The 15,016-nt window shown below is 61.0% G+C and overlaps 2 protein-coding genes across 8 annotated transcripts; both read left to right on the top strand.

Moving 5' to 3' along the window:
* The first annotated feature begins 3,491 nt into the window (after nucleotides 1-3,491).
* LOC143161138 (flavin-containing monooxygenase 5-like) lies at nucleotides 3,492-8,988 on the top strand. Of its 6 annotated transcripts, none has more exons than XM_076339792.1 (9): nucleotides 3,492-3,621; nucleotides 4,992-5,212; nucleotides 5,431-5,619; nucleotides 5,706-5,868; nucleotides 6,112-6,254; nucleotides 6,606-6,805; nucleotides 7,180-7,529; nucleotides 7,896-7,968; nucleotides 8,215-8,988. In XM_076339792.1, the coding sequence occupies exons 2-9, from the start codon at nucleotides 5,006-5,008 to the stop codon at nucleotides 8,558-8,560; spliced, it is 1,671 nt and encodes a 556-aa protein (XP_076195907.1). In that variant the 5' UTR covers nucleotides 3,492-3,621; nucleotides 4,992-5,005; the 3' UTR covers nucleotides 8,561-8,988. The 6 variants fall into 6 exon arrangements, with proteins under 6 accessions (XP_076195907.1, XP_076195909.1, XP_076195908.1 ...); XM_076339794.1 differs by having other exon boundaries at nucleotides 5,030-5,212; XM_076339793.1 differs by lacking the exon at nucleotides 3,492-3,621 and adding an exon at nucleotides 4,552-4,612 and having other exon boundaries at nucleotides 5,030-5,212.
* Nucleotides 8,989-9,665: 677 nt separating this feature from the next.
* On the top strand, nucleotides 9,666-14,597 carry LOC143161143 (flavin-containing monooxygenase 5-like). Of its 2 annotated transcripts, XM_076339809.1 has the most exons (9): nucleotides 9,666-9,858; nucleotides 11,029-11,217; nucleotides 11,304-11,466; nucleotides 12,246-12,388; nucleotides 12,646-12,845; nucleotides 12,948-13,297; nucleotides 13,433-13,502; nucleotides 13,711-13,783; nucleotides 13,867-13,915. In XM_076339809.1, exons 1-8 carry the CDS (start codon nucleotides 9,724-9,726, stop codon nucleotides 13,748-13,750), a joined length of 1,290 nt encoding a protein of 429 aa, XP_076195924.1. In that variant the 5' UTR covers nucleotides 9,666-9,723; the 3' UTR covers nucleotides 13,751-13,783; nucleotides 13,867-13,915. The 2 variants fall into 2 exon arrangements, with proteins under 2 accessions (XP_076195924.1, XP_076195923.1); XM_076339808.1 differs by lacking the exon at nucleotides 13,433-13,502 and having other exon boundaries at nucleotides 13,867-14,597.
* Nucleotides 14,598-15,016: the final 419 nt, after the last annotated feature.

Raw genomic sequence — 15,016 nt, forward strand, 5'->3', positions numbered from 1 at the left:
CCCGGCAGCTGGCTGAGCTGGTCTGGCATGTGCACAGCCGCATCTGGCCACCCTGGCCAGCCCTCCCGCCCCAAGGCAAAGACAAGCTCTGTGATGGCTCAGGGGTCAGGGTCAGGCGGCATGCTCCGGTGTGGTCAGGGTTTGGGGTGATCAGGGCTTGTTAGAATCATGGAATAGAATAGAATCGTTTAGGTTGGAAAAGACCTTTAAGATCATCCAGTCCAGCCATTAACCTAGCACTGCCAAGTCCACCACTAAACCATGTCCCTAAGCGCCGCATCTACACGTCTTTTAAATACCTCCAGGGATGGTGACTCAACCACTTCCCTGGGCAGCCTCTTCCAATGTTTCACCACTCTTTCAGTAAAGAAATTTTTCCCTAATATCCAATCTAAACCTCCCCTGGCACAACTTGAGCCATTTCCTCTCGTCCTATCGCTAGTTACTTGGGAGAAGAGACCGACACCCACCTCGCTACAACCTCCTTTCAGGTAGTTGTAGAGAGTGATAAGGTCTCCCCTCAGCCTCCTCTTCTCCAGGCTAAACAACCCCAGTTCCCTCAGCCATTCCTCATAAGACTTGTGCTCCAGACCCTTCACCAGCTTCGTTGTTCTTCTCTGGACACGCTCCAGCACCTCAATGTCTTTCTTGTAGTGAGGGGCCCAAAACTGAACACAGTATTCGAGGTGCGGCCTCGTCAGTACCGAGTACAGGGGGATGATCACTTCCCTACTCCTGCTGGCCACACTATTTCTGATACAGGCCAGGATGCCATTGGCCTTCTTGGCCACCTGGGCACACTGCCGGCTCATGTTCAGCCGGCTGTCGACCAACACCCCCAGGTCCTTTTCCGCCAGGCAGCTTTCCAGCCACTCTTCCCCAAGCCTGTAGCGCTGCATGGGGTTGTTGTGGCCGAAGTGCAGGACCTGGCACTTGGCCTTGTTGAATCTCATACAGTTGGCCTCGGCCCATCGATCCAGCCTGTCCAGGTCCCTCTGCAGAGCCTTCCTACCCTCGAGCAGATCAACACTCCCACCCAACTTGGTGTCATCTGCAAACTTACTGAGGAAGCACTCAATCCCCTTGCCGAGATCATTGATAAAGATATTGAACAGAACTGGCCCCAGTACTGAGCCCTGGGGAACACCGCTCATGACTGGCTGCCAACTGGATTTAACTCCATTCACCACAACTCTCTGGGCCCGGCCATCCAGCCAGTTTTTTACCCAGCAAAGAGTACGCCCGTCCAAGCCATGAGCAGCCAGTTTCTCCAGGAGAATGCTGTGGGAAACGGCGTCAAAGGCTTTACTAAAGTCTAGGTAGACAACATCCACAGCCTTTCCCTCATCCACTAGGCGGGTCACCTGGTCATAGAAGGAGATCAGGTTAGTCAAGCAGGATTTGCCTTTCATAAACCCATGCTGACTGGGCCTGATCACCTGGTTGTCCTGTACGTGCCGCATGATGGCACCTCAACATGAGCTGCTCCATAACCTTCCCCGGCACCGAGGTCAGGCTGACAGGCTTGTAGTTCCCCGAATCCTCCTTCCAGCCCTTCTTGTAGATGGGCGTCACATTTGCTAACCTCCAGTCAACTGGGACCTCCCCAGTTAGCCAGGACTGCTGATAAATGATTGAAAGTGGGTTGGTGAGCACTTCCACCAGCTCCCTCAGTACCCTTGGGTGGATCCCATCCAGCCCCATAGACCTGTGCGTGTCTAAGTGGTGTAGCAGGTCGCTAACCAATTCCCCTTGGATTATGGGGGTTTCATTCTGCTCTCCGTTCCTGTCTTCCAGCTCAGGGGGCTGGGTACCCTGAGAACAACTGGTGTTACTATTAAAGACTGAGGCAAAGAGGGCATTAAGTACCTCAGCCTTTTCCTCGTCCTTTGTCACTATGTTTCCCCCCACATCCAATAAAGGATGGAGATTCTCCTTAGCCCTCCTTTTGTTGCTAATGTATTTATAGAAACATTTTTTCTTGTCTTTTACGGCAGTAGCCAGATTAAGTTCTAGTTGGGCTTTGGCCCTTCTGATTTTCTCCCTGCATAACCTCACAACATCCTTGTAGTCCTCCTGAGTGGCCTGCCCCTTCTTCCAAAGGTCATAAACTCTCATTTTTTTCCTGAGTTGCAGCCAAAGCTCTCTGTTCTGCCAGGCCGGTCTTCTTCCCGCCAGCTCGTCTTTTGGCACATGGGGACGGCCTGCTCCTGCGCCTTGAAGATTTCCTTCTTGAAGAATGTCCAGCCTTCCTGGACTCCTTTGCCCTTCAGGACTGCCTCCCATGGGACTCTCTCAACCAGTCTCCTAAACAGGCCAAAGTCTGCCCTCCGGAAATCCAAGGTAGCCGTCCTGCTGACTCCCCTCCTTACTTCTCCAAGAATCCAAAACTCCATCAATTTGTGATCACTATGCCCAAGACATCCTCCAACTGTCACATCACCCACAAGTCCTTCTCTGTTCACAAACAACAGGTCCAGTGGGGCACCTTCCCTAGTTGGCTCACTCACCAGCTGTGTCAGGAAGTTATCTTCCACACACTCCAGGAACCCCGTAGACTGTTTCTTCTCCGCTGTATTGTATTTCCAGCAGACATCTGGTAAGTTGAAGTCCCCCACAAGAACAAGGGCTAGTGATTGTGAGACTTCTGCTGGCTGCTTATAGAATATTTCATCTGCCTCTTCATCCTGGTCGGATGGTCTATAACAGTTTCCACCATGATATCTGCCTTGTTGGCCTTCCTCCTGATTCTTACCCATAAACACTCAACCCTATAGTCACCATCATTAAGCTCTCTTGTTGAGCTGTGCCAAAACATCTTAGCTCTACTTTTTCCCAAACACAGGGTGGTTTTCGTCCAAGTGGTTCTTACAGCCACTGGGGTCTTCCTCTTCAGGCCACAGAGGAGTACGACAGCAACTCTGTGCATCTGTGGCTTGTTCCCACATGCATATGCATGCCAAAAGTTGCTCCCGGCTCACTTGCAGGACCCTCCAGGAGCTGCTTGGTGGCACCCGCCATCACTAGTGCACAGACCCACTGGATCACAGGCTGCTCTGCTGCCCTCTCATCTCTGCGCTGCTTCTCTCCACCTCGACCAGCAAGACCTTTGGCCTCCTCTTGTGCTTGTCACTTGTCACTGCTCCTCCAAGCACGGGTGCCAGCCTGCTGATAGGAAGCAGACATGTCTGCATGCACTGCCCACCACACTGTCCATCCTGGGTGCTTGCCAGACATGGGCAAACGTGGCTTTCCCACGGACATCAACAAGCCAGTCTTGACCGAAATGCCATGGCTTGACCCTGGTGCACTCCCGCAGTCCCCTGTGCCTGATGGCGTGGTTCGGCTGGGCCATGAGCCCAAGCACAGTGGGGGCGAAGTCCAGGGCTGTGCAGCCTCTTGTAGCCACCCAGGGAGAAGGGCAAATTCGAAGGCCACCTGCACAGAGGTTTCATAGCACGGCAGTGAGGTTGAGAGCTGGAAGAAGTCCCCTGTACCTGTCGCCTTTGGGCAGTCCTTGCAGAGCTTGCAAAAGAGTCAGAAGCCAGCTGAGAGCGGAGCAGGGAGGGTAGAGCTGCCAGTGCTGCCTCCTCGCCATCCCTGTGCCGATCCCCCTGCCTGGTAAGACATGCTTTCAATGCTTTTCGACAGGCAGGCGCGGAGCATGGGTTGGCAGCTTGGCACCTCTGCCCCAGGCAGACATCAGCCCTTGCCAACAGCGAGGGACAGAAAGAGCTTTATTACATTTACTGCAAACATACTATGAGTTTTAGAAGGTTAAAACCACTTCAGCTGCAGAGCTTGGCCCCTCCATAGCTAGGTGCCTTGCTCAGCTCCTTGGACACAGGAGAGCAAATTTCCCCTGCAGCCCCCAGGGGCTGTCTGGCTGCGAGTGCGCTGGGAGCCAGCAGCGTGCTCCTGAGCCGGCCGGTCTGTGCCTCGCACCACTGGGGAGAGCCTTTTCCTAATCAGCCCCACCACTCTGGCACCAGTGACACCCCAGCGGCACAGTGCTCCTCGCAGCGGGGTCCCGCTGGCCTCGGGACTCTGATAGGCCAGGAGCGAGCTGCAGCTACGGGGACACGGTGCCGACATGCCCAGCCCAGGGGCACGGGGGACATGGGCGATGACGTGCCGGGTGCCACCAGAGCAGCCGGAGCCACATGTGCCCCTGGGTACCAGCATAAACAGGGTTGGGCTGATCCTGATAATCCCAGAGATAAAAGTTCAGGGCAGTGTTTGTTTACCCGGCGTGCATGCCACGGGGACCGGCTGCGTCTCTGTCTCTCCTGCAACCCAGTGTCCCCACCATGTCCCTGTGTGGGCGTTCCTGGTGAGGAGCGTGGGATGGCTCCTTACCCTACTGTCTGAGGCTGCGGCAAGAGCCGCTGCCGGAAAAGCCGAGCAGGCGGCTGGGAGCTAGCTGGGTGCTGGCTTCCTCTCCCCGGCCCAGTGGGAGGAGTGACCGAGGAGGAGGCTCCACTCGCTGCCGCCGCACACCATAAAGCCAGGCTGCCATCCAGCATTACGAGTCAGGGCAACCCGGCAGAGACCCTCACGTGGCTCCCGCCTGCCACTGGCCTTCCCCAGGCTGCCACTCGCGTGGCCACAGGTCGGTTGAGGGCCTCCCTGCGGGCTGCCAGCACGCAGTGGGCGCTGGGGCAGCGCAACAGACATCTCCCCAGGGAATGGAGAGGGTAAAGGGCGGGCAGAGGGGTTGTCGCCCACCCGGGAGGGAGCCATCGGTACCCGAGGCAGGGCACAGCACTCCAGCGCACCTCCATCACCAGGACTTTGCGTGGGCAGGCAGATTTCAAGGCTCCCTGGCACTTGGTAGCATTTCTCCCCATGGCGTCTAGAGGCAACACCGCAGTGGTGCAAAACCCCAGCACTGGCCAGGTCCCTGCTGGGGAGGGAATTGCAGTTGCCTTGCAGCCCCAGACAAACTTTTGGGGGACTGCCTTTCAGCTTGGGACCTCTTTGGTGCACAGGGCCAAAATTTTGTATGGCTGCCCCCCTTGCTCCTCAGCCCCACTCTCCAGCACTGTCCCCAGGCAGAGACCCGGTGGTGGAGGGCAGCATGGCGAAGACGGTGGCCATCATCGGAGGGGGCAGCAGCGGGCTGTGTGCCATCAAAGCCTGCCTGCAAGAGGGGCTGGAGCCCATCTGCTTCGAGAGGACTGCAGACATTGGAGGGCTCTGGAGGTTTGAGGTAAGCCTTGCGAGCCACACATCCTGCCGGGGGTCAGCACTGCGGCAGCCGGGGATCAGCAGCGGTGGCCAGCAGGATGGCACGCAGCCGGCCACGGCGGGGTCCTGGGGGGGAGGCTGAGGGCGGGGGCTCCACATGGAGGGCCACAACATCAGCCCCAGCCATCCCTCCCCTTCGCTGCCCCTGTGCCAGCACCGAGCCGTGCCCTGCTCCCGCAGGAGTACCCCGAGGAGGGCCGCGCCAGCATCTACCGCTCCGTCATCATCAACACCTCCAAGGAGATGATGTGCTTCAGCGATTTCCCCATCCCCGAGGACTTTCCCAACTACATGCACAACTCCAAGATCATGGAGTACTTCCGCATGTACGCCCGGCACTTCGACCTGCTCCGCCATGTCCGTTTCAGGGTGAGAGCTGGGGGAGCCCGCGGGGGGGTGGTGGCGACGGGTCCGGGGGGCGTAGGGTGCCTGACACCTGCTCCCCCCGCACCCAGACCAGCGTGTGCCGCGTGGCCAAGCGCCCTGACTTCGCCACCACAGGCCAGTGGGAGGTGGTGACGGAGAGCGAGGGGAAGCAGGAGGCGGCCATCTTTGACGCCGTGCTGGTGTGCACCGGGCACCACACCGAGGCACACCTCCCACTGAGCACCTTCCCAGGTACCACCCCGTGCCCCGGTGCAAGGAGAGACCCCAGAAAGCTCAGCCACGGGAACCCCTGTTCTCCCTGCTGCTCTTCCTCCCAGCCTCAGCGTTTTCCTGTCTTGCTTTGGCTCGGGGAGCACTCCCACACTCCCCAGAAGGGGGATGGCGGGGCCAGGGAGGGTCCCCACTTCAGATTTTGGGGAAGTGACCCTCCAGCTTGGCACCAGGAAGCCAAGCATCCCTCCTCCCCGCCCGCAGGCATTGAGAAGTTCAAGGGCCGCTACCTCCACAGCCGAGACTACAAGGATGCCCGAGATTTCACGGACAAGAGGGTCATTGTCATCGGGATTGGGAATTCAGGGTCGGACCTTGCCGTGGAGATCAGCCAAACGGCCAAGCAGGTCAGCAGCTGGAGCAGGGTCCCAGCGGGCAGGGCAGCCCCCCATGGGACACTGCCAGCTCCACAAGGCCACCAGGACCAAGATGCTGCCAGGCAGCAGTGGCAGCCGAGACTCGATCCCATATGGATACCCCGATTTCCATCCCCAAGCCCAGGGCTGGGGCTGCCCCTGCAGCTCTTCCCTACCTCTCCCTGCCAGATGCCCACCCCTGGCTCCCTCTGCCCTCCGGGTCTTCGCCCAGCACCCTGGCAGCGTGAAGAGGAGTGAACCCGGGGTGAGGACATGCCCCCCCGGGGCAGCCCCCCAGGGCTGTCACAGCCTTCAGGAGGTGATGCTTCCTTCCTCACCCAGGTCTTCCTTAGCACCCGCCGGGGTGCATGGATCCTCAACCGTGTTGGAGATCAGGGCTACCCCATCGACATCATCTTCACCACCCGCATGAAGATGTTCCTGAAGAAGCTGCTGAGCCCGTCCATGGTGAGCGACTTTGCAGAGAAGCAGCTGAACGCGAGGTTCAACCACTCACACTATGGCCTGAAGCCAAAGCACAGGTGCTAGCAAAAGCTCCCCCTGCTCAGGAGGGACCCCCCAGCTCCCTCCGTGTCCAGCCCTGCTTGGCCATTTCCATGCTCCCTGTGCCCAGGCTGGGGCTGAGGCACCAGCCCTGGAAACCCAGTTAATAGCTGTGGTGTGCCCAGGCAATGCTCGAGGGAGCCACCACTGCCCCTTCTGGGGACCCTCGGTGGCACCAGTGCAGTAGCAGCTGCTGAGCATCCCTGGGGGACCAGCCCCACTGGTGATGAGCATCCTCGGGGCTGAGCATCCCTGGGCATAAGCATCTTCAGAGCAGGGAGCAGTGGCCGGAGCAGGACACGGAGCAGAGACACCCCAACCCAGTATCCTGATGGCTCCTTCTGCCTTCCAGGATCCTTGACCAGCACCCGACCATCAACGACGACCTGCCCAACCGCATCATTTCGGGCAGGGTGCTGGTGAAGCCGAATGTCCAGCAATTCACAGAGGCATCTGCCATCTTCAGTGACGGCACCAGGGAAGACATCGATGCCGTGGTCTTTGCCACAGGATACAGCTTCTCCTTCCCCTTCCTTGAGGGCTGCGTGAAGGTGGTGGAGAACCAGATCCCCCTCTACAAATTCATGTTCCCCCCCAACCTGGAGAAGCCGACGCTGGCTTTCATCGGCCTCATCCAGCCCCTGGGCGCCATCATGCCCATCTCTGAGCTCCAGTGTCGCTGGGCCACCCGCGTCTTCAAGGGTAAGTGAGGCAAACCCCCCCTGTGGCTGCAGCCCAAGCCTGCACCCCCAGAGCCTGGGCAGATGGTGCCCAGCTGTGTTTGGGAGGCAGCAGCTGGCTGTGCCATCCTGGTCACGGACGATGGCATGGCCGCCTTGCAGCCATCATGGTGAGCCAGGCTTTTGCCTGAGCAGCGCAGGGACATCTGTACCCTGGGCCTCATGGGCTGCTCCTTCCCATCCTGAGGAGTTTGGACATGCCTCGGGTGCCAGACTGCCTGCCACAGTGGTGCCGGCAGGGGCACAGCACCCAGGCAAGAGCAGCACCGCAGCGGCCACTGTTGCCAGCGTGGTGCAGCACCCCCATGCTGTGGCTCATCCTCCCTAGGGCTGAACAAGCTGCCCCCACAGCAGGACATGGAGGCTGACATCGAGCAGAAGAGAGAAGCGATGGCAAAGCGGTAAGACACCCCCCAGGAACAGGGAAGGGGACGGTTTGGGCATGGCTGCTTGTGGGCAGCCATCCTGTCCCATGGCTGCGTCCCCAGCACATTTGGACGTGCCAACAGATGGCAGGGATGTGCTTGGCTGCACTACCCCCACCCCACTGATCCTTCTTGATGGCAGTCCATCCAATACCGCCTTACGGGTGCGCGGGGCATCTGCCGGCGCTGCCGCCAGCACCCACCTGTCCTCCCTGCCCGCAGGTACGTGAAGAGCCAGCGGCACACCATCCAGGTGGATTACATCCCCTACATGGACGAGCTCGCCTGCCAGGTGGGGGTCAAGCCCAACCTGCTCGCCCTCTTCCTCACCGACCCCAAGCTGGCGCTGGAGGTGGCCTTCGGGCCCTGCACGCCGTACCAGTACCGCCTGCGGGGCCCGGGCGAGTGGGCAGGTGCCAGGGAGGCCATCCTCACCCAGCGGCAGCGCATCATCAAGCCCCTGCAGACGCGGCATGTGGAGGAGCACCCCTTGGCCCCCACTGTGCCCCTCATCTTCAAGCTGGTCGGGGCCGTGGCTGTCCTCGCCGTCATTTTTGCTTACTTGTAGGTGCCTGCTCTTGCTGGGCTGCCCAGAAGGAAGGGAGGCTTTGCAGTGTGCCAGTGGGGCTGGCCAGCCACCCCCGGCCCCACAGCAGCCTGTGCACCCCAGTGCTGGCAGGAGCCCTTGTCCTGCCTGGCATGGCCCCACAGCGGCCACACCACAAGCTCGGGGCGCGTGGAGCCTCCCCGGCTGCCGAAATAACACCTCGGAGCCTGCTCTGCACCTCCTCCCGGGGAGCCGGGGACGGACAAGGAAACCTGCTCACATGCAGGGTAAAATCCAGTCCCTCTCAGCCAGCACTTTCAACCCAGTGGGGATGCACCGGCTTTCCTGTTGCCTATAACCCGGCTGAGCCACCACTGGCTACACTCACACAAGAGCTAAGCAGCAAAGGCATTAACAGACTTCCTAACTGGATAAAAGCTTGTTAAACAGAGCCAGGCGTCTGTCCCATTATTGACACCACCCTGTCCCCCTGCATGCCAGGGGGACGTGCATGGGTTTGAGGTTGGCCTCGTGCTGGTGGCACAGCTCCAGGTCCGCGGCAGCATGGGCTGCATGCATGCATATGTGTGTATCCACAGCAAAACAGCCTTGCCCAGGGTGTGCGCCGCCAGAGTGGGTCATGGTGGTCACAGTGGCATGGCTCAGTGCCACTCTCGTCACCTGCACGCAGCCCCTCTGGAGGACGGCTGGGTGGGTTGGGGACCCAGAGTGGTGACAGGGGGTCCTGGCCACTACACGCTGGAGCTGACACGGCTGCCGGCCACCAGAGCCCTGAGCATCCCCCCGGTTTTGTTTTCCACGCCACAACCTGCCGAAATCTGGAGTGCGGCCACATCTCAGCCCCCGCACCCAGAAAGTCCCGGGGCAGCGTCGGCATCATTAAGTGCTTACAGAACCTAATGAGCCCCTTGCAGAGGGCAGGCGTGGGCAGGAGGTGTGGCACGGTGGCGAGGGGAACCTGTAGATCATGTCTGGAAGAAACACATCTTGTGACACCCCGGCTGACCTCGGTCGCCCACGGGAAGCACAGGGACGGCCATCCCCGACCGAGCAGCACCGCGCGTCCCCCTGGTGTGGCCCGGCCAGGTTCCACACTCCCCTAAGTGTGTGCTGCCCCCAGCCGAGGCTTCCCCGCCATCCTTGCCACCACCGCACCGTGGGACATGGCTGCCCAGCGAGTAGCCATCATCGGGGCCGGTGTCTCTGGCCTGTGTGCCCTGAAATGCTGCCTGGATGAGGGGCTAGTACCCACCTGCTTTGAGAGGAGCGGGGACATCGGGGGGCTCTGGCGCTTTGAGGTAAGCCCTGCACTGTGCCAGCCTGCCCCGCAGCAGCAGCACGGATGGGATTGGGATCAGTTGTTGGCAGCTAACAAAGCACCGCTCCCCTGCTTTGCACGCATGCGGCAGGTGGGTTGTCGAGGAAAACCACAGGAAAAAAAAGCTGCTGCAGCAGCGGGAGGTCCCCGTGGTGCCAGCTGGTGTGATGGCCACACTGGACCCGTCTCCTTCCCACCAGCGGCAGGACAGACCCTCCCCAAGGACCTTACCCCAGGGCTCACTCCCTCAGCTCAGCCTTCCCCCTTCCCATCCCTCCCTTCCCGGTCTCCTCCATCCCCTCCCCTGCTGCTTTGCTCCTGGTCCCCTCCAGCCCTTTCCTACCCATCCGGGCCCCATCTGACCCCACTGGCTGTCCCAGTCCCTGTCCTGCACAGCCCTTCCCTGGAAGTCCTGGTTGCTCCTCTCCCTGCTTCTGTGCTGCTCACCCATACAGAGGCACTGAGCGCTGCCTCCTCTGTGCCTTGGCTCTCCCTGCCTCCGGGGAAGCCCCAGAGTTCGTTTCTGCCCCCACCTAACGAGGCTGCTGACTTTTCCCTGGGGACCCACCAACAAGAAGACAAACCTCGCCACCATGCCCTGATACACAGGTGGGAGAGTCCGGGCAGGGGACACACTGCACCACGCCAGCACAGGGTTTGGGGTGGCTCGGTTACAGTCCGCTGGTTCTGCCCATGGTGGGTCAGAAACGTGGCTGGTGGAGCAGAGCCAGGGGAGCAGCACTCCGCTGCCTGGGCAGAGACCTGGTGAGCTGGAAGCACTGGAGCTGGCTCAGCAACCGGCGAGACCTGATGTGGCAGCCAGGGCAATGGCACCACGGGCAGCTTTGGGAACGCACCACCTCATCGGGGCTGGGAGTGGGAGCTGGGAAACTGAGGCACAAGACCCCATGACTCGCTGTCACTGCTGCATGGCCCCCACCAACCCAGAGCTTCCTCTCCCCCATTTTGCGGGGCAGGCTGTTGCACCTGCGGGAGGGTGCTGGGTGCAGGGACGGGTGCTATGACCACCCATGGCTTAATCCCACACCCATGGGCATGGCGAGGTGCCAGGCAGGGGAGGCAGGTGTCCGCTGCAAACCTGCAGCCCTGGGTCCCCACGCCAGCACCGAGCCGTGCCCTGCTCCCGCAGAAGTACCCCGAGGAGGGCCGCGCCAGCATCTACCGCTCCGTCATCATCAATGCCTCCAAGGAGATGATGTGCTTCAGCGATTTCCCCATCCCCGAGGACTTTCCCAACTACATGCACAACTCCAAGATCATGGAGTACTTCCGCATGTACGCCCGGCACTTCGACCTGCTCCGCCATGTCCGTTTCAGGGTGAGAGCTGGGGGAGCCCGCGGGGGGGCAGTGGCGACGGGTCCGGGGGGCGTAGGGTGCCTGACACCTGCTCCCCCCGCACCCAGACCAGCGTGTGCCGCGTGGCCAAGCGCCCTGACTTCGCCACCACAGGCCAGTGGGAGGTGGTGACGGAGAGCGAGGGGAAGCAGGAGGCAGCCATCTTTGACGCCGTGCTGGTGTGCACCGGGCACCACACTGAGGCACACCTCCCACTGAGCACCTTCCCAGGTACCACCCCGTGAGCTGCTCGCCTGCTCCCTGACACCCCTGGGAGCACTCTCCACTCCATCTTAGCCCCCACCCTGCTCTGGCTGCTGCCAAAAATGCCTCCACAGGTTAACGCACCAGGTGGGATTGCATGAGCATGCTGCTATCCTACCCATGTTGGTGGTCTGTCCTTGGTGGCTCTTGCTGTGCTGTCAGTGCCTGACCAAAGTGCCCTGCTGGCAGGTGCCCCCACTGCCAGCTCACCTCTCCCACCAGAGACAGGCTCCCCGAGCTGCTGGCCACGCACCCACTGGGCTCTCTGGCTCCCAGCAAGGCTTGAGAGCTCAGCGCTGGTGGTGGCCTTCTCCTCTGGGTGCCAGGCAAAAATGCCTGGAGGGCTTTCAGCCGTGGAGACCCTCTTTGGGTGGGGAACAGGCTGGAGCACACAGTCACCAGGGTCTGGCGGGATGGCACAGACCGTGGCTGCTCCTCTGCCCCCAACGCCTGGCACTGGGCAGAAACTGCAGGAGGCTTTTGGGATGGGAGCATGGAAGTCTCCAGACCAAACCCTGCTTCAAGCCAGGCCAGCCCCAAAGCCAGAGCAGGATGCTCAGGGCCACACTGAGCATCTCCCAGGCTGAAGAAGCCACCACCTCTCTGGGCACCATCCCAGGGCTGCATTGCTCCCGTTGGTCACGCTGGTCCCAGCCTGTTCCCAAAACACACCACCAGTCTGAGCAGGGAGACAGCCACCCCCTGCCCCACGTCCCTGCCCGGCATGGCTTCCCTCTCTCTCCCAGGGGTGGAAAAGTTTGAGGGCTGGTACCTGCACAGCCGGGACTACAAGAGCCCACAGTCCTTTTTGGGGAAGCAGGTGGTCGTGGTCGGCACCGGGAATTCAGGCATCGACATCGCAGTGGAGCTGAGCCACATAGCCAAGCAGGTGTGCTGGGAGAGCCGCCAGGGCTGGGGTGCTTATTATTTGGACCCCGGAGGGCACTGAGCAACCCCCCACCATCCCCTGTGGGCTCCCCTTCCTCCAGCACCGCAGAGGGCCACGAGCACCCCATCCCCTCTTGATGAGGTGGCTGTTGTGATCCCAGCAGCTGTGCTGGCATCCCTGTCTGAGGCGCACGGCAGGGGCCTAGCCCAGTCCCGAGGATGCTGCCACACCACCACCTCCCCTCTCCTTCCTCCCAGGTCTTCCTCAGCACAAAGCGTGGGACCTGGGTGCTGCACCGGGTGGGGGATGGTGGATACCCCTTCGATTTCTCCTACATCAGCCGCTTCAGACAGCTCCTCCACAGCCTGCTGCCTCAAAATGCCAGCAGCTTTCTCCTGGAGAGGAAGCTCAACGCCCGCTTCAACCATGCGCTCTATGGCCTCCAGCCCCAGCACCGGTGAGCGTCCCAGCAGCACCCCGAGGACCTGCCCCAGCACTGCCCATCCCACTGCCTGTCCCACTGCCTGGGCCCCACACGAGGTCTGTCTGTGCCTTCCAGGATCTTTCACCAGCACCCAACTGTCAACGACGACCTGCCCAACTGCATCATTTCAGGCAGGGTGCTGGTGAAGCCAAATATCCAGGAATTCACGGAAACATCTGCCATCTTCAGTGATGGCACCAGGGAAGACATCGATGCCGTGGTCTTTGCCACGGGATACAGCTTCTCCTTCCCCTTCCTTGAGGGCTGCGTGAAGGTGGTGGAGAACCAGATCTCCCTCTACAAATTCATGTTCCCCATCGACCTGGAGAAGCCAACGCTGGCTTTCATCGGCCTCATCCAGCCCCTGGGCCCCATCATGCCCATCTCCGAGCTCCAGAGTCGCTGGGCCACCCGCATCTTCAAGGGTAAGCAAGGCAGGGTGGGGGGACGCAGCCAGGCTCCCTTGGCCACGGCAAGGCTGAGTCGTTCAACTGGCTGCATCCCCTCACACACCGCCTCCCTCCACTCATCTTTGTTGTCCTCCTTTTGCTTATTCATAGGGACAAAAAACAGCATTGCGTTTTGCAATGAGCCTCGTGCTCATCTTCTCTTGCGGGGGGCCACTAACAGGTCCCATTGCCTGCAAACCACCTTCTCCCTCTCCTTTCCTGCCGTTACTTTCTTCGCCCGTGCTTCCTGCTTTGCTCCTGCCATGACGGCACGTCCCCAGAGCCCCAAAGGCTTCTGCGTGCAAGCAGAGGCCAGGCTGGGCTGCAGAGCCAGCCATACCATGGCGGAAGCACAGCCCTCCCTCCAGCCACGGCCTCCTCCTCCCCAGGGCTGCAGGACCTGCCTCCATCCACCAACATGCTGGCTGACATCACGCAAACCAAGGAGAAAATGGCCGAGCGGTAAGAACACCGCGCAGGCATCGCCCCTGCCACCATTACCCCCGTGCCCACATGCCAAGCCCACCTGCCCTCCTTGCCCACAGGTACGTGAAGAGCCAGCGGCACACCATCCAGGTGGATTACATCCCCTACATGGACGAGCTCGCCTGCCAGGTGGGGGTCAAGCCCAACCTACTCGCCCTCTTCCTCACCGACCCCAAGCTGGCGCTGGAGGTGGCCTTCGGGCCCTGCACGCCATACCAGTACCGCCTGCGGGGCCCGGGCGAGTGGGCAGGCGCCAGGGAGGCCATCCTCACCCAGCGGCAGCGTGTGGTCAGGCCCCTGCAAACCAGAGCTGGGGACTGTCCTCCCCGCTCCAGCACCGTGCCCCACATCTTCAAGGTCTTCTTCAGCATTGGTTTGATTGTGGCCACCCTTGCCTATGTCTCGCTGTCTCCTTAACCTAAAATGGATACAGTGGGTCCTCCTGGCAATCTTCTTCCTTTCCTTTGGGCTTGGGTGTTTCTGTAGTCTCTTGCTAGATCTGCCGCCATGTCAGGAGGCATGGAGGGAATCGGTTCCTTGAAGATGCAGCCTGGTCTGTCTCGCCTTCCTGCTGTGCCAGGGCCACACCAGGTCTTGTCGGGGGCTGCTCTGAGGACAGGAATCACTCCCCTTCCCTAAATCCTGGCCCGGCAGCTCCACAAGCTCTACCCGTGGGTTAGGATGGTGCAGAGGCGGTGGGGAAACCAGGAACTCGCCTGACCAGAGCGCCTCGGGAAAAGGGCAATAAAGCTTGTCCCTGTGCCGAGGGGACCAGGGACCACACTGCGTGGGCTGTCTCAGTCTCCAGTGTCTATCCTGAGGCATCTGTCCTGCCCACGCAGGGCCTGGCCAGCCCATGGGCACCACCCTGGCCACTTGCACCCCACAGCTGGCCTGCCCACCCCACAGCCGGCCTGCTCACCGCCTAGCCAGCCAGCTCACCTCACGGCCCACCCCATAGCCAGGCTGCCCACCCCGCGGCCTGGCAGCCGAGCCCCACAGCCATCCCTAACCCCTTCCCCGCCACCCCTGGGCCCCAGCCCCAGCTCTGCCCTCAACAGACATGGCCGCCCGCCGTCTGCGGGGCGGGTGAAGCCGCGCGGCCAAGCCGCGCGGCCCTCAGCCGGCATGTCCGCGCGCCAGGCCAGACGCCCTTAACAACAATGGGCGAAGCCGCCCTCAAAAAACATGGCGGCTCCCGGCAGCGGG

The sequence above is a fragment of the Aptenodytes patagonicus genome, chromosome 5 (assembly GCF_965638725.1).
Source record: "Aptenodytes patagonicus chromosome 5, bAptPat1.pri.cur, whole genome shotgun sequence".
NCBI lineage: Eukaryota > Metazoa > Chordata > Aves > Sphenisciformes > Spheniscidae > Aptenodytes > Aptenodytes patagonicus.